Source organism: Hyperoodon ampullatus, assembly GCF_949752795.1.
Source record: "Hyperoodon ampullatus genome assembly, chromosome: 11".
Classification (NCBI taxonomy): domain Eukaryota; kingdom Metazoa; phylum Chordata; class Mammalia; order Artiodactyla; family Ziphiidae; genus Hyperoodon; species Hyperoodon ampullatus.
The window spans coordinates 38153520-38174824 of NC_136924.1; the positions used below are offsets into that span (position 1 = coordinate 38153520).

The 21305-nt window shown below is 55.6% G+C and overlaps 1 protein-coding gene across 1 annotated transcript in view; it reads left to right on the top strand.

Moving 5' to 3' along the window:
- Nucleotides 1-20923, top strand: part of SREBF2 (sterol regulatory element binding transcription factor 2) — a gene marked incomplete at its 3' end in the record, with an annotated part of 61434 nt that extends 40511 nt beyond the window's left edge. The window contains exons 11-19 of the mRNA XM_079714427.1: nucleotides 1768-1937; nucleotides 9682-9850; nucleotides 11362-11479; nucleotides 12317-12426; nucleotides 13592-13724; nucleotides 16175-16343; nucleotides 18459-18644; nucleotides 20104-20215; nucleotides 20703-20923. Of these exons, the coding sequence (XP_079570553.1) occupies nucleotides 1768-1937; nucleotides 9682-9850; nucleotides 11362-11479; nucleotides 12317-12426; nucleotides 13592-13724; nucleotides 16175-16343; nucleotides 18459-18644; nucleotides 20104-20215; nucleotides 20703-20923 (1388 nt within the window). The remainder of the gene's footprint in view (nucleotides 1-1767; nucleotides 1938-9681; nucleotides 9851-11361; nucleotides 11480-12316; nucleotides 12427-13591; nucleotides 13725-16174; nucleotides 16344-18458; nucleotides 18645-20103; nucleotides 20216-20702) is intronic.
- Between the last annotated feature and the right edge of the window lie 382 nt (nucleotides 20924-21305).

Here is a 21305-nt window from a genome sequence, read left to right on the forward strand (position 1 = left end):
AGTCACAGGGTTCAAGAAGGGAAGTTGCTGCTGGGCCATCAATAAGATGAGGGCAGAGAGCAGCAGTGGGATGTGGTAACAGGAAGGCAATAGAAGGCCCTGGTGGCTGAGGGAGCTTCAGCCCAGGCCCCAGGGGAAGTGAAGATGAGACACTGGGGCCAGCTGTGGGGTGTGAACACCTGGGGCCTTCGTAGAGTTCTAGCAGAGGGCCATTTGCAGACCTACCCTGCTTCTCTGTCCCATCAGTGTGCCCAGGCCCAGGGGGAAGGAACCAGCTCCATCCCAGGTCTCTGATCTGGAGGCTGCATCTGTTCAGGAGAATTCCAGCTGGGATGGGTCCCATCACTCATTCTGCCCACGTTCACTGGGCACTCTGTGGGCCTGGCCCTGCACAAGGCACCAAGAGGACAGAGGTGACTAAGAGGTGACACGGTCCCCACACTGCCTGCAAAGGAGAAAGCCCAGTCGGTGGTGCCTCCCGGGGGAGACCAACGCCTAATGCCTGTGCAGAATGAAGTCTGGGGGCTGATAAAAGACCAGAGAGGCTGGGTGGGGTCGGGAGGCCTGGCTGGGCCACCCCTGAGGCTCAGCAAAGCGAGGCGCCTGCTTGCCTTGGGCACCTCCCTGCGCTGTGGTGAGGACTGAAGCAGGCAGCAGCGTGAAAGCCTCAGAGCCTCGATGGGCCCCGGGGCCTGAGCAAGGGCACTCTGGTCCCCGAGTTCAGGGCCACCGCAGATGAGCTGTACAGCCCTCACGGGAGGGTTAATAAGCCTCTCCTGGCCTTCCATCTCCACCCCATGATGTGTCCACTGTCACGGTTCAGTTGTGTGTCACGTCCCCCCCTTAGAAGGGTGTGCGCTTATATACTGTGGGGTCTTGTTGAATGAAAATAAAGTCACATCAGTTTGTTCTTGGGTTTTTGTCTTTAATTTTTTTTTTTTTTTTTTTTTTTTTTTTGCCGTACGCAGGCCTCTCACCGCTGTGGCCTGTCCCGTTGCGGAGCACAGCTCCGGACGCGCAGGCTTAGCGGCCATGGCTCACGGGCCCAGCTGCTCCACGGCATGTGGGATCCTCCCGGACCGGGGCACGAACCTGTGTCCCCTGCATCGGCAGGCGGACTCTTAACCACTGCGCCACCAGGGAAGCCCCGTCTTTAATTTTTTTTTTTTTTTTTTTTTCTGTACGTGGGCCTCTCACTGTTGTGGCCTCTCCCTTTGCTGAGCACAGGCTCCAGACGTGCAGGCCCAGCGGCCATGGCTCACGGGCCCAGCCGCTCCGCGGCATGTGGGATCCTCCCAGACCAGGGCACGAACCCGCGTCCCCTGCATCAGCAGGCGGACTCTCAACCACTGCGCCACCAGGGAAGCCCCCGTCTTTAATTTTTATAACCTTTCTTGCAACATTTGGAGACACAGGATTGTGTTAGCAGGACGTGGCCATGCTGTTGATGCCGTTTTGGAAAGCGTTGCAGTTCGCACCTCTGAGTCCTGTTCACCGACCTGCAGTCACAGCCACTCCCCATTACACAGGGCTAGGGCCGTGGGCCAGGCCTGTGACCTGTGTTTTCTCTTGTCCCCAACAACCTGTGAGGCAGAAGGGAGCACACCGCTACTAAGTCACAGAGCCTGGCACCCCATCCAGACGATCACCGAGCCCACAGGCTTTCTCCTCTGGTTCTGCTATTGCTCTGATTGTGCTTGAGAAAGCAGGAAAAAGCTTGGGTTGAGGGAATCTGTCAACAATCGTTGTCCGTTTCTGCCGCCATAGGCAAGCTTCCTGTGGGGTCCGCCTGTTCAGATGTACACATGGCTTTGTGCGCTGTGAACCTGGCTGAATGTGCAGAGGAGAAAATCCCCCCGAGCACGCTGGTCGAGATCCATCTCACGGCCGCCATGGGGCTCAAGACCCAGTGTGGAGGCAAGCTGGGCTTCCTGGCGGTAAGTGTCCTTCAGTTCCCTTCTGTGGACCGTTGCTGAGTGCCCTTCCCAGCCAGGAGCCAAGATGTGAACATAGGTGTGGGCCCCCAGCCGCGGCCGACCACCTAGAGGGGTAGACATTCATTCAGTGGGTCATTCCACAAATAGTTAGGGCAGTGAACACAACAGATGAAATTCCTCCCTTACAAGTGTAACAAGGCATTTTAGTGCCCTTAGGTGAGAAGACTGATTCAGTGATAAGAGCGACCTGTATTCAGGGGTTAATATATGACTCTTCTGCTTGGAATCTTCTGGTTGTGTCTCCTGGTTCTTTTATTCACTCAGAAGTATTCTATTTGGTACCTTGTGTTGATCACGGCACTGTGAGTCGGTCCAGAAGTGGAAAACAATGTCTGTCTTGTGAGGAGCTCAGGTCAGATTCTGGGTTGGGAACTGGGGTTTCAGGCGCCTCCAGTGAGCCTGACACAGGACCAGCCTCGGGAATTCACAGCTGGATAATTCACAGTCCTTGTTACCAGCCAGTTCCCAGCCTCTGCTGACCTCAGGCTTCCTCTTACTGCAGCAGACATAGGCACGTTTCATTCAATGTCTACTTTGGGAAGGCTGACGAACACATCAGCTGTTCCAGAAAAGAATGATCACATCCCCCCCGCCCCACCGTCCGTTTCCACATCTCATTAATAACGCTGATGAGCTGAGAATGAGCAGGAGCGTGCCCTGTGGTGACACTGATACGTTTCTTGAAGTGTGTCACCGTAATCTGGGTGATGAAGGGCACAGGAGAGCCCAGTGTACTTTCTGTGTCTCAACCCTGTTTCCAAGACCCAAATAAGACGTTCATTCAGCAAACATGACTGAGTCCCCGCTCTAGGCCAGGCACTTCCCAGGGAGGACGTGCAGTGGCCAGCAGGACATTCGCCCCGCCTGGGGGAGCACATGGTCTGTCAGGGAAACCAGACCAGGACCAGGCCTTCGGGGCAGTAGGTGAGTGTGAGGGTGGGGCTAATCTGGCTGCCCAGAGAGCACACTGGGCTCCAGACCCCATCTTGGAGGAAGTCAAGGTGGGCTTTCTGGGCAAAGTGAATCTAGGGTGAGAGCAGTCCTAGTGCTCTGGGCCAATGTCATTACGTTTGTAACTTCTCTGCCCCCCAGAAGTATTTTGAAGGCATTAATTTTATGGAAATACAACATACGTACAGAAAAATATGCACATTTTAACTTAACAGCTATTTTCACAAAGTGAACTTACGCATGTAAACAACCACCCAGATCAAGAAGTGGTACATTCCCATCACCCCCAAAGCCTCCTGCAGGCCTTCACTCAAGCTGCCCCCCGCAGAGGTAACCATCATTCTGATTTCTGTCACCGTAATTTAACCCACCTGTTGTTTGTTGCTCCTATAAACCTTTTATTGAAGTACAATATACATGTAGAAAAGTACACAAGTTATAAATACACAGGTCAGGGACTTCCCTGGTGGTCCAGTGGCTAGGACTCTGCGCTACCAATACAGGGGGGCCCGGGTTTGATTCCTGGTCAGGAAACTAGATCCCACACGCCGCAACTAAAAAAGATCCCACATACTGCAACTAAAGATCCCGCGTGCCGCAATGAAGATCCTGTGTGCCGCAACTAAGTACTTATTTGGCACAGCCAAATAACTAATAAATAAATAAGAAAATATTTAAAAATAATATTAATAAATAAGTAAATAAATAAATACACAGGTCAGTGACTTCACAAAATGAACACACTCTTATAACCAGCAGACAGATCAAGAAACAGAACATGACCAAGATCCCAGAAGCCTACCTTGGGCCCCTTGCAGTCAGCAAACTGCCCCTCCCCTCAAGCCCTCCAGCCAGGTGACCACCATCCCCATGAAGGGAAGAGTCACACATATGTCCTGACAGATTCCCTCAACCCAGACATATGTCTGGCTGTCTTCGCTCAGTGTCATGTGTAAGGTTCATTTATGTTGCATGTACTTACAGATTGCCCATTCTCATTACGTTATAGCTGTCCATTGTATGACTAGATGCTTATAAATGGACTTTTGGGTTGTTTCCTGTTTTTGGTTATTGTGAATAGTGCTGCTGTGAACATCCCTGTTCATCTTTCAGTGAACATGTGGCTGCGTTTCTGGGATGACACTGCTAGGTCAGAGGGTATGCACATGTTCAGCTTCAGTAGACACTGCCTGACAGTTTTCCAAAATGGATGTACCAATTTTCACCTCACCAACAGTGGAAAGAGTTCCAGTTCTGCACCCTCACCAACCACGTGACCGTGTTGTTTTTTTAGCCCTGCTGGTGGTATCTCATAGTTTTCATTTGCAATTCCCAGGTGATGAAAGATGTTGAGCACCTTTTCATTGGCCATTTGGATAGTTTGTTGGCCATTTGGACAGTCTCTTTTGTGAAAACCCTGTTCAAGTCTTTTACCTGTTTTTTATTTGTGACGTCTTTCTTTCTGTTGGTTTGAGGAGTTCTTTATTCTGGCTACGATCCTTTGTTGGATATGTGCTTTGCATATATCGTTTCTCTCTGTGACTTGCCTGTTCTCTCTCTCAGTGGTGTTGATTGATGAGCACAAGTTCTTTTTTCTTTTTGGCTGTGTTGGGTCTTTGTTGCTGTGCGCGGGCTTTCTCTAGTTGCGGCGAGCAGGGGCTACTCTCTTCGTTGCGGTGCGCAGGCTTCTCATTGCGGTGGCTTCTCGTTGTGGAGCATGGGCTCTAGGTGTGTGGGCTTCAGTAGTTGTGGCACGAGGGCTCAGTAGCTGTGGCTCATGGGCTCTAGTGCGCAGGCTCAGTAGTTGTGGCGCACGGGCTTAGTTGCTCTGCGGCATGTGGGATCTTCCTGGACCAGGGCTCACATGCCTGTCCCCTGCATTGGCAGGCAGATTCTTAACCACTGCACCACCAGAGAAGTCCGAGCATAAGTTCTTAATGTTCGTGAAATCCAGATTATTCGTCTTTTCCTTAGCAATTAGACATTTTATGTCCTGTTTAATATATCTTTATTCTACCCCAATGTCATGAAGATACTCTCCTATGGTATCTGCTGGTCACTTTATTTTCAAATGTTCACACATAGGTATGTAATCCACTTGGAACTGATTTTTGTATGAGTTGGAGGTAGGGGTGCAAGATCGACTTTTTTTTCATATGTATTATCTCCCAACCCCAGAATCTGTTGTTAAAATGACTGCCCTTTCCGCACTGCACCCAGGGGCACCTTTTGCATAAATTAAATGTCCACGTGTGATGAGTCTCCTTCTGGACGCTCTAGTCAGTTCCATTGCACCAACACCACACACCCCTAATGGCCAAGCCCTCGAATACGTCTTGATATCCGGAAGGGTCAGTCCTCTGGTTTAGTGACTAGTGTTTGCTCTTTACCTTGCCATATAAATTTTAGGATCATCCCATCATCCCAGAAATCCCACTGGGGTTTTGATTGTCTTTGTTGCTAAGACACAGCTGTTCTTTAATGGGCTACTCAGCCCATTTGAGGAAAGCATGTGTGTAACAGCTGAGGATCAGGAAAATGGTTCCCTAATGAGTGTCCCCCCACCCCAAAAATATTGGGTATGCCTAACAAGCAGTGAGCAGTTTAATGTGCATTTCCTCAGTTTTCTTCCTCCACGTCAGAACATATATGCATTATAATTTATTTAATGTGATCATATCAGAAACCCTGTTTTGCCACTTGCTTTTTTCAACCAGATTATAAGTCTTGGGACTCTTTCCTTGTTGCCTCCTATTCCACAGAGGTACTTGCCGCTTCAGCATGTGTAAATACTGTCCTTGATGGAGCCAGTGTGCCGCTGCTAGATGTTTAAGTTGTTTCCAGCATTTGCAGTTAGAAACAGTGCTGCAGGGAGTACCCTCACCTGCTTGTACAATACCTCTTCAGGTTAAGTGTAGAGGTGGTGATGCTGGGTCAAAGAGTATCAATATTTGGAAAATCAGTGGTATCGCCAAGTGTACATTTTCAGTAAGGTGGGAAAAGGAGAGGAACCAGTCTCTAGGAAAGTAGCTGCCCCTCTCATCTGTTTGCTTCTCTTGGAAGGGGAATGAGAGACCCAGATAGTACTTTCTTAAATAGGAAGAAGCTTTGAATTTGGTGCAATGTATTTAGCCGACAAATGAGTCAGGCATTGGGGGTCACGCAGAGGGCTGGCCTCCGTGAAAATGGTGTAGACCAGAGGTTGCCAAGCTTTCTTGGTTCACGGCACCCTTTGTGCCTCAGTAAGTTTTTCATGGTTTCCTTGGGCAAAAGGAAATACCTAACAGTTCTGTTTGTTAATTAGGTGCAAACATCTTAATAGATATTTGTCTTAACAACTTAGTGGCCACTTGGAAAAATAATACACAAAACTGAAGGAAGAAATAATGTTTGAGTTCTATTCTTAATAACCATAGCTACTTACTAATGGGATGTGTGTGCCTGCTGCAGGTGCCTTCTCAGACTTTGAAATCAGGGTGGACGCCACCACCTTCACTTCCTGTCCCACACCAGCTTTCACGCCGCACTTGCTTTTTATTACAACAGCCTCCAAAAACTCAGCTTCCCAAAGATGACACTACCCAGAGGACGGTCATGCAGTCTCACATTGAGACCGAACTGCCTCCATCTAGCAGTTTACATGGTGTCCGATTCATGTTGAGCATTGCTGTGTTTCCCCCCAAAGTGTGAAATATCCAGTGGCACCCCTGTGAGTTTGCTGCGGTGCTTTGGGGTGCCTTCGCACACAATTTGAGAACCACCGAGTCAGACTGGAGTGGGAGGACGTAACCTGGAGTTGGAACTGGCGCAGGGGAACAGGGTGGCCCTCAGGATCCAAACAGTTCTGAGTCTCCTGCCACAGCCGCTCAATTCAGCAATTAGCAGATGAGTTATGGCAGTGAGGTTGCTCCTCAGCCCCAGCTTGAGTGAATTCTGGTGTCTGTAAAATTTAGGAAAATGATCATGGGGTGGTAATACCAAGAAAATTAAAAGAGCAACAGAAGTGGGCTTCCCCAGTGGCGCAATGGTTAAGAATCCGCCTGCCAATGCAGGGGACACGGGTTCGAGCCCTGGTCCAGGAAGATCCCACATGCCGTGGAGCAACTAAGCCCGTGCGCCACAACTACTGAGCCTGCTCTCTAGAGCCCATGAGCCATAACTGCTGAGCCCGCGCGCCACAACTACTGAAGCCTGTGCACCTAGAGCCCGTGCTCTGCAATAAGAGAGGTGACCGCAATGAGAAGCCCGCACACCACAACGAAGAGTAGCCCCTGCTCGCCGCAACTAGAGAGGAAGCCCACACACAGCAACAAAGACCCAACGCAGCCATAAATAAATAAATGAATTTATTTTAAAAAAATGAGCAACAGGGCCTCCCTGGTGGCGCAGTGGTTGAGAGTCCGCCTGCCGATGCAGGGGATACGGGTTCGTGCCCCGGTCTGGGAGGATCCCATATGCTGCGGAGCGGCTGGGCCCGTGAGCCATGGCTGCTGAGCCTGCGCATCCGGAGCCTGTGCTCCGCAACGGGAGAGGCCACAACAGTGAGAGGCCCGCGTACCACAAAAAAAAAAAAAAAAAAAAAAAAATGAGCAACAGAAGTTATTTTCTCAGTTTCCCTTCTAGAAGCCATACCGTGGATGACTATCCCAGGATTTATATTTCTTATTAATTCAAACCACTAAACTGGAGCTCCCTCTCCTGCTGAGATGTGTTATAACTAAAGTTTTTCTTTTCTAAGAGATAAGCTTAAAAATGTATTTTAATGATTTTCTAAATCGCTTCTCTGGGTTCCTCTTGCAATATCACCTAACCAGGCTTTGTTTCTGCTTCTGTTGGTGACACTTGGGCCCTTCTTAGGGATCAGTGGTCCTAGATTTCCCCTGGAGCAGCCATCAAGCTCCTTTGCTTATCAGGTATGTGCTCGCTGGGGGCAACCGTTAGGAGGTTCGCAGTCTTCAAAGGGCCTGGAATTACCACCAAACCACCCCCAACCTCTGTCGCCTTCAGGCTCCTCAGCTGCTGTTCTCTGACCATTGCAGTTACAAGTTCACATCCAGTGAGGGCTTTGTTGAGGGTCAGGAGAAGGTCATAGAATTCTCTACGTTTGCTCTCCAGTCCCCTCTTTAAAGTATGGTGGTCAGCAAAGAGGAGGAAAGGCCATTAGTGCTGCCGGCCCTGTGATTAGAGATTTAAGTGACATGCCCCTCCTGGTCCTGTGAGTGCCGTGATAACATTAGAGAACAGTTTGGCCGGGTCCTTTTCTTCTGGATTTAGGCAGCTGTCTCCAGGTTCCCCCGAGAAAGCCAGCCTCCTTGGTCCATGTTTCTTGAGTGGTACTTTGGCAGAGCTATTTCTGACCCTGGCCTTCAAGTCTTCTGAGGCCAGCACATTAGCTGATGGCTGCTCAGAGCCCAGTAAAGGTCAGAACCATCAGACTGAACCAGACAAGGAGGTGGCTACCTTCATTGTGGAGGTGAGGGCTGCAATGTGAAGGTTGAGGTCCACTGCCGGGCCCAGCAGCCTCTCCTCCTCTGGGCTCCCTGCATCTCATGCTTCTCTCTCCCTCCATCCTTCTCTGCTGAGCTTCTCATTCAGATTGGCCTGTATCGAGTGGGGTTTTTGTTTGTTTGTTTGTTTGTTTTTTGCGGTACACGGGCCTCTCACTGTTGTGGCCTCTCCCGTTGCGGAGCACAGGCTCCGGACGCGCAGGCTCAGCGGCCATGGCTCACGGGCCCAGCTGCTCCGCGGCATGTGGGATCTTCCTGGACCAGGGCACGAACCCGTGTCCCCTGCATCGGCAGGCGGACTCTAAACCACTGCGCCACCAGGGAAGCCCTTGAGTGGTTTTTATGGGTTGGAAAACATGGGTTTTAGAATAAAGATATCCTTACTCAAAAAATGACACAAAATTTCTGAAAACATGGATAGACAGCATCGTCCCTACAATTCTTATTCCTGGGGCCCTGGAGTGATGTTATCCTGTGGGCAGAAGAGGGGAAACTGGGGCACTGGCTCTTTGAATTGTCCAGCAAAGAGGCTTTCAGGTCTTTTCTTCACTAGACCGGTGTTCACGTCAAGGACTCATCCAGGGATGGCAGGGGGTTCTCTTTAGGGGGCTGGATGAGTCTCAGGGCTGCCCTTTCACTCCAGTGCTTTCTAGAGTGACAGTGATGGTAAATAACAGTCACTGACCACTTGCTGGGTGCCTGTTCTAAACTCTTCACACTCAGAGGTAAAAGAGATGAAAATTAGTCAAAGCAGAATACGGTTTTGCCTTAAAAATACTCTGAAAGATATGTAATTAAAATGACAGATGAGAAAAAGTCCCAGGATCCAGGGGGCCACCTGGCTGGGGTGCAGCGCCATTGACGGGGCTGAGGGCTAAAGTGCCGCGAGGGGCCTGGGAGAGCCCTCCTCAGCTCTGCAGTTGAATGCCAGCACAGCCCAGAACAAGATTCGAGTCGGGTTAGGCAGACCCAGCAGGACAGGGTGCAGCCAGGCCCCCGTGGGTGCCTTGAGGCCCCACCCCTGTCCAGCTGGAGCTTGTACACGGTCATCGAGCCCGGCAGGCTCCGCCGGGGCCATGGCCCTGGTTTCAGTGAGGGTATTTCCTTCCAGGTATGTGAGTGCCCCGTCCCTCCTGCTGACCTCCCTTCCCCAGTCTGCCTCCACCATGTTGGCGCAGCCAGCGTTCTGCCACCCTGCTGTCACCGTGGTCCTTGTCCTTCCACAGAGCTACTTCCTCAATCGCGCCCAGAGCCTGTGTGGCCCCGAGCGCAGCGCTGTTCCCGACTCACTGCGCTGGCTCTGCCACCCCCTGGGCCAGAAGTTTTTCATGGAGCGGAGCTGGTCCGTGAAGTCAGCTGCCAAGGAGAGTCTGTACTGTGCCCAGAGGAACCCAGGTGAGAGCACCTGTGCAGCTTTGAGAGCCACCGGTACCGAAGGGTGGCTACACTCCAGACACGTGGGGATACAGGATGCCTCAGCCATGTTTTCCTTAAACTCAGGGAGGTCATGAGCCTGGTCAGCAGCTAAGCTGGGTTTGCAGCTCGCCTCTCTCTGACATGCAGAGCCCGTGGTCCTGACATCAGTCACACCGCCACACGTTACTAATGGTGATTGAGCACCAGCTGGAATCTTGCCCTTGTTGTGGGCGCTTTGGAGACTCAGAGGATGTGTGGAGTTGCTGTTTGCTGGCCCCAATCTCCCGCTCCCCCTGGAAGGCAGACAGACATAGACGGAGCAGTTAGGGAACAACAGGCGACAGACGGTCATCAAGTGCTCAGAGTGGTGGCAGGGACAGGGCTCCAGGCGTCGGGGGGAGATGCTGGCTTGCTGTCCCCGGTGTCTGACAATGACTGGAGTCCCCTCGCCCGGCCTCGGAGCAGGAGAGGCTGTTCGGGTTGGCTCAGACTTGAGCAGCCGTGGCTTTCTGCTTTCTGCGCTTTTCCTCTCTCTGAACTGGGAGTCTGGGGCGAGTCAGACATGTCCTGCAGGTACAGGGGTGTGTGTCAAACATTTTGTGGGGGAGGGAGGTTCCACCGTGGTTTCTTTTCAATAACTTTATGGCTCAAAGGAAGAGTGATGTGCAACACCAAAAAGTAAGGATGAAAGCAGAAGCGATCGTAAATCTCAGCTGCGTCGCCAGGCTGCTCTGTGTGCGCCCTGGACTGCCCCTGGCTCGCTCACCTCTGGTGGCTCTGGCTCTAGGCCTTCTCGCCCAGAATGTGTTCATAAGTGTCCTGCCTCCCCGTTCTTGTCAAATTGAAACCCACACGGCTGTGGCGTGTGAGTGAGGGGAAGGCTGGTGACGCCCTGCTTTGGGCCTGCCAGCTGGGGGGCCTGTCAGTGACAGTCAGCTGTCACAAGCATTGCAAGGCTTCTTGTTTAATAGGCTCAACCAGACAATTGCTGGCCACAGGCCGCACACAAAGGCTCTGGTAAGCGGGAGCGGAGTTTCCCTAATCCCGCCAGGCGGCAGCCGGCACCACCATCCCCTCTGCTGGCTGCCCTCCTGAGCCACAGGAGAGGAGGCAGTCCCTGAGACGTGCACAGGTGTACTGTCCACCTTCCCACCTCCTGTCTTCTGACAAGGCTTGTGGCCGCCACACAGCTCCCAACCTTGAACGGAAGCGCTGGCCGTTACACCAGGAGGCACAGCACTCCTCACACGCCCCCCGGAGCCAGTCCAGGACCTGCGTGGTCTTGGGCTTGCCAACCCTCCCAGCCCCCATCCCCACCTTCTGGCTGTTTAACAAGCAGTTCTGGGGTCTGTTGAGGACGTTTGGCCCCATTCGGAGGGGTTAGCTGCTCCTTGGGCTCCTCTCCCCACCCTCTATTTTCTCTGTAAGGCAGAATGAGCCCATAAGTGAGACCCACTTACCCCTCGTCCTGGCTTCCTCCTTTTCTTCAGCTGACCCCATCGCCCAGGTGCACCAGGCCTTCTGCAGGAACCTGCTGGAGCGAGCGGTGGAGTCCTTGGTGAAACCTCAGGCCAAGAAGAAAGCTGCAGACCCGGAAGAGGAGAGCAGGTGCTGACCCCAGGAGGGGCCCCCACCTCGGGCCGCCTGCCCGGGAAGCGCAGAGGCGGCCGTGAGGCCTAGAAGGAAACAAGCCCTAGTGTAGGGTCAAGAGGGAAATCCAGTGATCCCTTCATGTTTATTGCTTGAACCTGGCAGCCCCACGAGAGCCCTCTGTGGGCTCTGACCTGGCCTCTTTGCTTCTTACTGCCAGACCAAGTGTATCACTTTCCGCCTTTTTCTCCTTTTTACCCATCCCTTCACCAAGTGGAGTCAGTTCTTGGAGCAGTCAGGGATTTGATTCTTTTGCTTTGCTCTTTGCCAGGGGAAGGGTGGCCTGTGGAGGGTGTGGAATGGAACGTGGGGAGCTCGGCAGGAGGCGGGCGCTCGGGCCCAGACACCTTGTGGGACCCCGACCTGTGTTGAGTGTGTCAGACAGTGTCTTATTCTTACAGAGTTATTGAGCGCAGTCTTTCCTTCACAGAGTCAGACCTGAGAGGCAGACGGGCCAGGGTCACTCTGGTTCACGGGCCAGGTCCTGACTGGAGTGCACCTGAGCGGAGAGGGGAGGGCGGTCCTACCTGGGAGGTCAGAAAACCTCTGGGCAGAGACGACAGTTGAATTGGGTCTTGAAGGGCGAGGGATGCAAGAGAAAGCTGGCTCTCCCGGCAGAGGGGAGAGTGTCAGGACTGGTGTCAGGGCAGCCTGGGGAGAGTGTGAGTGGTGTGAGAGGCAGGGCTCGGGGCGCCTGGCGAGGGGGGTCTCAGAGCTGGGGGCTGACCAGCCAGGCCGTGAGCCTGGTCCTTGTGCACATTCTGATGTGTGTGGGACCCTTTCTTTTCTTTCTAGTGAATTCTCCAGTGCTCTGGAGTACCTGAAACTACTTAATTCTTTTGTGGACTCTGTGGGGATTGTGACCGCCCCCTTCTCCAGCAGCTGCGTGCTCAAGTCAGCCCTTGGTAAGCATCTTGTGGGGCAGCTCCGCAGGCCTCAGGTTGCTTGATTCAGTCCTTCACAGCCCTTGTGTCCCAGGGTCCAGGGTTAGTTATGAGTCTGCACTCGAGAATCTTCTCTGGATCTGAGGTGTGTATCTGCAACCCCCGTGTAGCCCTCATGCACAGTTCCCCCGTGCTGGACAGTGTTTTGGGGGCAGGAGATCATGATTCTCCTAGAAGTGTGACAACGAGTGAGTCGGTGTCCTCCCTGGGCCCTGGATGGGTGGGGCAGGTCAGGAATTCTCCCAAATGCTCAGAACAGGCAGCAAGTGGTCCCGGCACCGGGAGCTGGGGAGGGGCTCACCTTTCAATACACAGTGGTCCCCGGGGCTGCTCTTGGGTCTGACACTCTGCCAAAGAGGTCTTTCATCCGGGCATCTATATTGCCACAGTACCCATCGCCTTGGGTGGCACAGCACAACCAGCGACTGAATTGGCACCAGGACATTCTTTGCTTCTGTCTCTAAACTGCCATCTGCGTGATGGCACACGAGCTGTCACCTCTTGCGCTTCTGAGGCTGCTGGGGGACAGCGATGTGGAGCTCCCTTCTGGCCACTCTCCCTAGAGAGAGAAGGATCCCAGAGAAGCAGCCGCCCTGTCATGACCACTGACCTCGTGGCCTGTCTTTATTTCAGAGTTTAGAAAAGAACATATTCTTAGGCCTTTCATCATACAGGTCCACTGAGAAAACTTAGCCTCAGAGAGGAAAACACTAAAAAGATTCTAACCTGAGCCTGTTACTACAAATACTTTGGAAACACCACTTTTCACAACTGTTGGAAGTTTAGGTTGTTTCCAGCTTTTTACTTAAAAATAACACCACAGTGAACATCTTCGTTGAGACTTTTTTCTCTATTTAGGCCAATTTCTTTGTGATGGATTGCCAAAAAAAATGGGATTACTAGGTTAATAGGAGTGAACATTTTTAAGGCTGTTAATACAGATTGCCAAATGTGTTCTGAGATGGTGCTGGTTGGTGCTCCCACCAGAATCGTGTGAGAGGGCAGCCCACAGGCCCCAGCCCGTCGCCAGGAGGGAGAGATGGCACGAACGATGGGAACCCGGTGTAGCCAGCAGGCTCTGGTTTCTGTGGGTGCTGGAGCAGCGTTTGGTTCTGTTCACCTCTAGGTCCAGACGTTGTCTGTCGGTGGTGGACGTCCGCGATCACCATGGCCATCAGCTGGCTCCAGGGAGACGATGCAGCTGTGCGTGCTCACTTTACCGAAGTGGAGCGTGTTCCCAGGGCCCTGGAAGTGACAGAGTGCGTAGCCCCCCTTGACCCCTTGCTTGCTTCTCTCCAGGGGAGTCCCCAGCGCCAGCTGTGCCAGGCTCACTGGGTGAGCGGGAGGGAGCAGGTCTGGGTGGAGGGTCAGGCAGCCTGGGGACTACGTGACAGATGGAGAGATGAAGTGAGGGGGTGAGGGCACCATGGAGAGACCAAACGTGGCGAGCACGTCTGTCCGTGTGTGTCGCCCCAGCAGCGGTCAGCGCTGCTTCCGGGCCTCCTTGCACAGGCTGACGGGCAGGGAGAGCCGGCAGCCCCCAGCGTCTTCAGAAGCTCCCGGTGGAGCCAGGCAGGGGGCTGATGGCTTACAGCCAGCACCGGCTTGTGAGGGCCCGAGGATCCTTCTCTCACATGCCAGCACTGCATCCAGTTTCCTCTCCGCCGCCCTCCACCCCGCCACCGGCGCTATCGCTAAAAAGGCCTTTAGCACAAGGCATCACTGGAGAGCTTCTGGCAGTCCTCTTGGGGGACTCATGCCTGCTTCTTGGGGACATTTGGCCCGTAGTGACGAGCAGCCTGCCGATATCCTGGCTGCTTCTGACTGGATCTGAGTGTCCCTGACATCTTCTGCCATTCGAGAGAAATTGTAAAATGCTCCGAGACAGAAAGGCCTCACTGCGTCTTTCCTCAGAGCCAAGGCTGAGCAGATGCTTAACCAGGAGAGCGGGAGGGGGCTGAGGAAAGCAGGCTGAGGCGGGTTCCCTGAAGTCGGTCTGACACTCCAAGTTCATTGAAGTAACCCATTTTTAAGCACCCCGACCAGTGAGCAACCACCCTGTGTGTGTTTTCTCCCAGCCAACGCACCTGAGGGAACTGAGGCTCGGCGGGTAAATCATCTAAAGCCACCTCACTTCTAAGAACAGAGCCCCAGTGTGCAGCTAAGACCCCCAGCAGGCGTTCCTTCCCCCGAACTCAGTCACTCCGGGGTCCCTTTGCTCTTCAGGGGTGATGATGCTGTGGGATCCCCTCCCCCAATCCCAGCCTCCCCACTGTCTCCCTGACCTGCTCTATGAAACGAGGCTAAGTTTCTCCAGAGAGTTGAACACCTGGCTTCTGGGGTAATGGCCGTTAGAGAACAGGTGCAGATAATGGGACCAGTACTGTATGTCACCACAGGTAGCAGCGAGTGGTATCGTGGCTACTCTACAGATGAGGAAACTGAGGCACCGATTGTTTGACCATCTTAGGCGGCTTCTTAGTGGCAGTCCTGGTGGTTGAGCCTGCGTCTCTGATCCCTTCCTGTCGGCCACGAGCCGCATTCTGGGTCTCCTGTACCCCTTCCGTGATTCCGTCATTCCTTCTGCGAATACTTAGCCGAGGGCGTCCTCGGTGTCGGCTGCTTTCTAGGCTCTGGGAGGCGGCAGTGAACAGGACAGCAAGTTATAGCCGTAAGCGAATAGACGTGGCCGTCCTGCTCGGCGCCTTCCTGTAGGAGCTGTTGCCTTTGCCTGTGCCTGTGCCAGGCCAGTCTCGGCTCCTGTGAAGCAGCCGGCGCATCGCTGGGAGGGGTTCCGGGCCAGAGGCCGGTCAGCCTCCGGGAGTTCGCACAGCGCCTGGTGAGGGAAAGAGGCGCATAACTGGGGGCGCCAGGGGGCCTGACCCGGGGGGCAGCCAGAGGAGGCTTGTAGGGGGCAGGACAGGAGAAGGCGGACCAGAGGGCCGGGCAGGTGGAACAAGTCTCAGGAGACAAGTGGGAAATGGTGAGAAAGGGTATTCCAGGCAGAGGCACCCACGTCAGCAGAGGCAAGGAGTGAGGAGGGGAGAGGGGATGAGCCTCGGTTGCCTGGAGCCTGGAGCCGGGTCAGAGGCAGACGGGAGGCAGGGCCGCGGCCAGGCTGAGAAGGGCCTTGTTTAGAGCTTGCTCTCCCTCTGCTCTCCTCACTTCCTCCTCCAGCCGTGCTCATTCATGGATATTCTCACATGTGTCAGACACTCAGGGCCTTTGCATATGCTGCTTCTCTGCCTGGAACCCTTCTTCCTAGAAATCCACACTCCTGCTTCCCCGGTTCCTTCAGGAGTTCCCTCAGGTCCCTTCTGCGCGAGTGTCACCTTTCCAGAGAGGACGTCCTTGACTATGCTTTATAAAATGCCACCCCCTTCCTCTGCTTGACTTTCCTTCATGGCACGGGCACCACCTGGCATTACGCAGTCAGCATCTAATGCATTTACTATCCGACTCCTTCACTAGGAAATGAACGCCGTCAACCTTCCTTGAATGAGGAAGGTGCTTAGGGGTGGGAAGCCTCCCTCACTCAGAGCTGGCATTTCCGTTCTGGAGCTGGGGATCTGGAACCATTATGGCAGCATTTGGTTTAACAGACAGACCCACGTGTCACAGCAGCAGTTGCCTCCGGCTTGGGCTCCCCCTTCATTCTCCGCAGGCGACATGCACTGACCTCTTGCCTCTCACCTCTCTCACCGCCCAGGAGCCCCCTGGTGAAGGCCGTCTTCCACACCTGCAGAGCTATGCACGCCTCACTCTCCGGGAAGGCGGACGGGCAGCAGAGTTCCTTCTGCCACTGCGAGAGGGCCAGTGGCCACCTGTGGAGCAGCCTCAACGTCAGTGGGGCCGCCTGCGACCCAGCCCTCAGCCATGTGAGTGGGGGCTTCTCTGGCCCCTCGGGGAGGTGCTCAGCTCTGCTGGGTAAGAGCGCTCTGACCCGCCTTGAGCCCACCCAGCCCATGAGGCTGTGCGAAAGACAGACCAGGCAAGCAGCCCCCTTCCCCAGAGCGTAGCCTGTGGGTCCAGCTGGGTTTCCTTTCAGTACTTGGACGAGCATGTTCCCACCAGAGTCCTGGGTCCTGCGGGCCCACAGCTTGGTCAGCCCCAGGCAAACCTCAGCTGGCCAGGGCTCTGCATTTGCTCCAGGCAGCTTGCCCGACTCCCCAGGCCCCCACGGGCCCCCGCCCCCTCGCATGCACATCCTGAGCCAGCTGAGTGTCCTGGGCACCCCCGTGGCTGGCTGCACACCCTCGAGCGGGCAGCTGTGGTGCATTGTAGTTGCATTGCATGTTCTGGCGGTACCCATGCAATGTTTCCACAGTGCATCACAGAGGCCTGCCCAGCCCTCGAGAGACTTCCAGCCAGGCCTCGTCAGAGGGCTCTGCTCTCCCTGTTGGGTCACAAGGCAGGGCCATCCGGGAGAGGGGAGGGGCGTGCACGCAGCTGAAGGTGAAGCATCATCAGTTCCCAGGGAGGAGCGTGGTTTCGCTCCAGAAAGGGAGACAGGTGTGTCCTGGAGGGCCCGGCTCTGAGCCCCTCACTGGGGTTTGCTCTGGCACTTCTGGCTGGAGGTCATCAGTGGCCCCGGACCCTGGGGTGAACCCGGGACAGCAGCCAGCCCTACAGGACAGGCAGTGTGCCGACAGGGCCCAAGACCAAAGGCTCGAGTGGGAGCCACAGCTCGCTTTGTGCGATTCCTCTGCTGGTGTCCAGTACTGTTTATCTTCATGAGAGAACTAGACTGTCTCAGCTTAGTTTGGGGAAGGAGAGAGAGGCTGCGGGCACCCTTGGGATTGGGGTTCCTGTGTGGGAGAATGGGCCTAGAAGAAGGGAACTCCACAGAAGCTGGCCTCCCCCGGGGGCAGAATTCAGCCCCAGGCTACTACCCCACCTCTTAGAAGTGCCACCTATGAGGAGAGAGACCTCATCCATGTCCCCCCCACAAAGCTGTCAGCAGCCAAAAAACACTGTGGCCAAGGGTCAGGCAATGTGCAGGTTCAAGGCAGGGTCCAGGGTCCGGGGCAGCACTGTGAGCTCCCCAGGTCCAGCACCCTGGAGAAGGGGAAAGCCAGACTGGACAAGATGAGGAATGGCCTGGGGGAGTCCGTCAGAGCCTGAGGGCCGCATGTGATCCATCTCGAGAAGCGCTGCTCCCTGGTGCTGAGGGCCCTCTGGAGCAAGGCAGGTGGCCTGGCCTTGTTGGTGCCTGGCGGCATCTGTGCTCATTGGCGCCAGTGTGGGCTGAGGCCAGTGCTTCTGAGGCCGGGCGTGGTGCCTCCACGCAGTGCTCTCGTGTGACGCTCGCTGCAGCCCTGAGGTGCCCGTTTTGTGGGTGAGGAAACTGAGGCTCAGAGGTTTGGTCATATGTCAGGGTAGATCTGGGTCAGTGGATCCAAACCCAAGCATTCAGCTGCTCTGCGGCTCTGCCTTCTTGGGCTCCTGTCTCCCCGACTCCAGAGGCCACTTGGGCCGGGCCTTGGTTGCCCTCTGTTGAAGCGAGCCTCTTCTCCCTGGTCCTCCATCTCCAGGCTGTGCTGCCACTTCAGGCTTTTGGATTCCACTGGAAGGATGGGGCCGAGGCACCTTTTGAGTATCTCAGCCTCCCAGCCAGCCATGGGAGGACTCCTGTGAGGTGGGAGGGACCTGCGACTTCCTATTAGACCCGTGACGGTTATTCCTGTCCTCGCCACTTGTGTCCCCTCACGAGCCTGCAGCCTCTCTCTGAGCCTTGGCTTCCTCACCCGCAAGATGGGAGAACAGATCTACCGCGTGGGGCCGTGGAAAGGACTAGATGCCGTGAGCTTAAGTTCACTCTCCAGCTGTTCTCTTGCTCCCTGTGGGGTGTTTTCCAGGCTCCCCCGTCTGGGGCTCCGCCCTTTGTCCCGGAGCTGCCGGGTGTCAGGCGGGGGAGGGCCTGGTGGGTGCTGGGATCCTTGTCCCAGGAATCGGCCAGTCACCTGTCTCCTCCCTCGTGGCCCACCCTGCAGGTGGTCCAGCTGCTGACCTGTGACCTGCTCCTGTCGCTGCGGACAGCACTCTGGCAGAAACAAGCAGGAGCCAGCCAGGCCCTGGGTGAGACCTACCACGCATCGGGCGCTGAGCTGGCTGGCTTCCAGCGGGACCTGGGCAGCCTGCGCAGGCTGGCACATAGCTTCCGCCCGGCCTACCGCAAGGTGAGGCCCGGCCTGCTGCGGGGGGAGGGCAGAACCCAGCACAGCACTGGCCTGGGGTCGTGGAGTTGGCCTCCTGAGGTCGGCTGAGCTGTCAGGCACTGGGCTGGGTGCCATGTATCCCTTTGTTTGGCTCATGTTGGTGGAGTACTTGCTGTGTGCCCAGCCCTGGAGCGTGGTGGTGAGCAGGCCACACGGCCGCAGACAGAGGACAACACAGATTGTGCCTCACCAGTTAAACTCAGGAATGGGGGGCTCTGGGGGCAGTGGGAGCAAGAAGGGGCTCCCAGCCTGAGCGGAGAGGGGCGGGAAGGCCACGAGGAAGCTCTCTACTCTGGCTTTCGTAATTGGTGTCAGAGCAGCAGAATGCCCCTAGACATGCCTTTCATTGTTTTTCTGAGCCACTGGGGGCTTTGGTTCTGCTGCCCGACGCCCCACGTAACATCCCCTTGGCGATGGCTACATGGTCTGAGATAAGCTCTGAGGGCAGATGTGTAACTGGGCTTACTGGACGCAAATCATTTCACTGTTTGGTTTATTTTTATTGCTAATTAGGATAATATACTCAGCATGTTCTCGCCGCCTGAATTATTTTCCAGAAATTCACGTGAGAAGGCCAGAAGTGTGGGGAGGGAAGGGTGCGAAAAAGAAGGGCTCAGGGTGAGGTCGCCCCACCCTAGGGTGCTATGGGGCCCTCGCAGGGTTACGCTGTGGCCCCTGTATGCAGCGAGCCAGGACAGACACGGCAGATGGACTACAGTCATGTGAGAGCCACCCCCCTCGCTGTGGAGAAGAGGAAGTGTGCTCTAGGCACTGTGGCTCCCATCAAAGGCCTCCTCAGAAAAGACTGCCACCTGCCCAAGCCCTTCACCACCTCCCCCGGTGCCTCCAGGGCAGCACTCCTCACACACTGAGATGTTAAGGTGTAAAAGAACCTTGAGATGTTAAGAAATTAGAGACCTAGGCCTGGCCGCCCCATCCCCAGTGACTCATATTTACAGAAGAGCTGCAGACTTTCACCTAGAAACCTCTGGACTCTGTTCCTTTCTGAAGAAACAGGAGGCAGCAGGACCCTGGACCTCCTTGGTGCCAGCGCAGCCATCCCCCTGCCCCCTCCTGTCCCTGCCTCACCTCTGTCCTGTTTTCGAGCTGGAGGGAGCCTCCGGCGAAGTGCGGGGGGGCCGTAGAGGAAGCAGCCCTTGGCCTCTGGCCTCTTTCTCAGCTCGCCGCCGTCTCGCTCCTGCCCCACCAGGTGGCCTGTGCTGTGTTCCCCTTTCCTGCCTGGCTTGTGTCGGGTCAGAGTGAGGACGAGAGAGGGTGCTTTCAAGGGGTGAGCAGGGCAGGGTGTTGTGGAGAGGAGAAGGGGTGCCGTCGGGTGGCAGACGAGATGCTGCAGGGAGAGAGACCTACTGGGGCACAGACAGGTGAGGACCCCCGGCTTGTGTCCCCCTGCACCTCCCAGGTGTTCCTGCATGAAGCCACCGTGCGTCTGATGGCGGGGGCCAGCCCCACCCGTACCCATCAGCTGCTGGAGCACAGCCTGCGACGGCGCACCGCTCAGAACGCCAAGCACGGTGAGCCCCCCAGCACCCGGCGCCAAGGCCTGGGTGGGCCCTGCCTGGGGAGGGGCGGGGAAATGAGGGAGGAGCCCAGCCCTGCCCTGCCCTCAGCATCTGCAGGGTTCTCAGGCAGCGCGAGAACCCAGGAAACCCGAGGCTTGATTCCGTGGGTGCCGGGGGAGGGTCCGTGAGGTGCTGTGGGACTTGGACGGCCTTGGTCGCCTTGTCACGGGGTCCAGCCCCGAGTGAGGAGGGGACGGCTGCGGCGTCGCCCCACTGTGGGAGCCGCTGATGGGCCACACCTCGGCCCCGCCTCGGAGTAATAGCCTGTGGCCCCAGTGGGTTCAGCTCATATCCTCTGTGGACTAGGCAGGGCACTGGAACCTCCCTTGCTTGGGGGGCGTGAGGATTAAATAAACCAGCTCACACCGAGCCCTGGGAACAGCACCTGCGTCCTGGCGGGCTCTCATCTCAGCGAGTGCGTCTCTCATCATTCCCACAGGAGAGGTGGACGCCTGGCCCGGCCAGCGAGAGCGGGCCACCGCCATCCTGCTGGCCTGCCGCCACCTGCCCCTCTCCTTCCTCTCCTCCCCGGGCCAGCGGGCGGTGCTGCTGGCCGAGGCCGCCCGCACCCTGGAGAAGGTGGGCGACCGGCGCTCGTGCAGCGACTGCCAGCAGATGATTGTCAAGCTGGGGGGCGGCACTGCCATCGCTGCCTCCTGACCCCTGGGCTCTGCCCACCTCGGCCACCACTTCCCTCTGTCCATGTTCCTCTCCCTCCTCCTCTGCCTCCCAGTCTCCCTCCTCCCTCTGAGAGCTGTGGGATGAGCCGTGGCTTCTGAGCTGTCACCTGCCAAGGCTTTTGGACAACCTCAGGCTAGTGGGCCCCTTGGGCAGAGCCCCTTAAAGCTGCTGTGGATCGATGCCCACAGTCCAGGTCCTAGTGGGCCTGAGAGAGGAAAGTCAGGGCAGGGCGGGAATTGGGGGCACCCTGACTTGGAAGCAGCAGGGGGAGCTCCCAAGCTGCCCGGCCCCACCTCCCGCCCTCCCAAGACACTCTCTCCTGTGAACATCTGTCCCTGCCTTTTCCTGCTTCCTTGTTTTT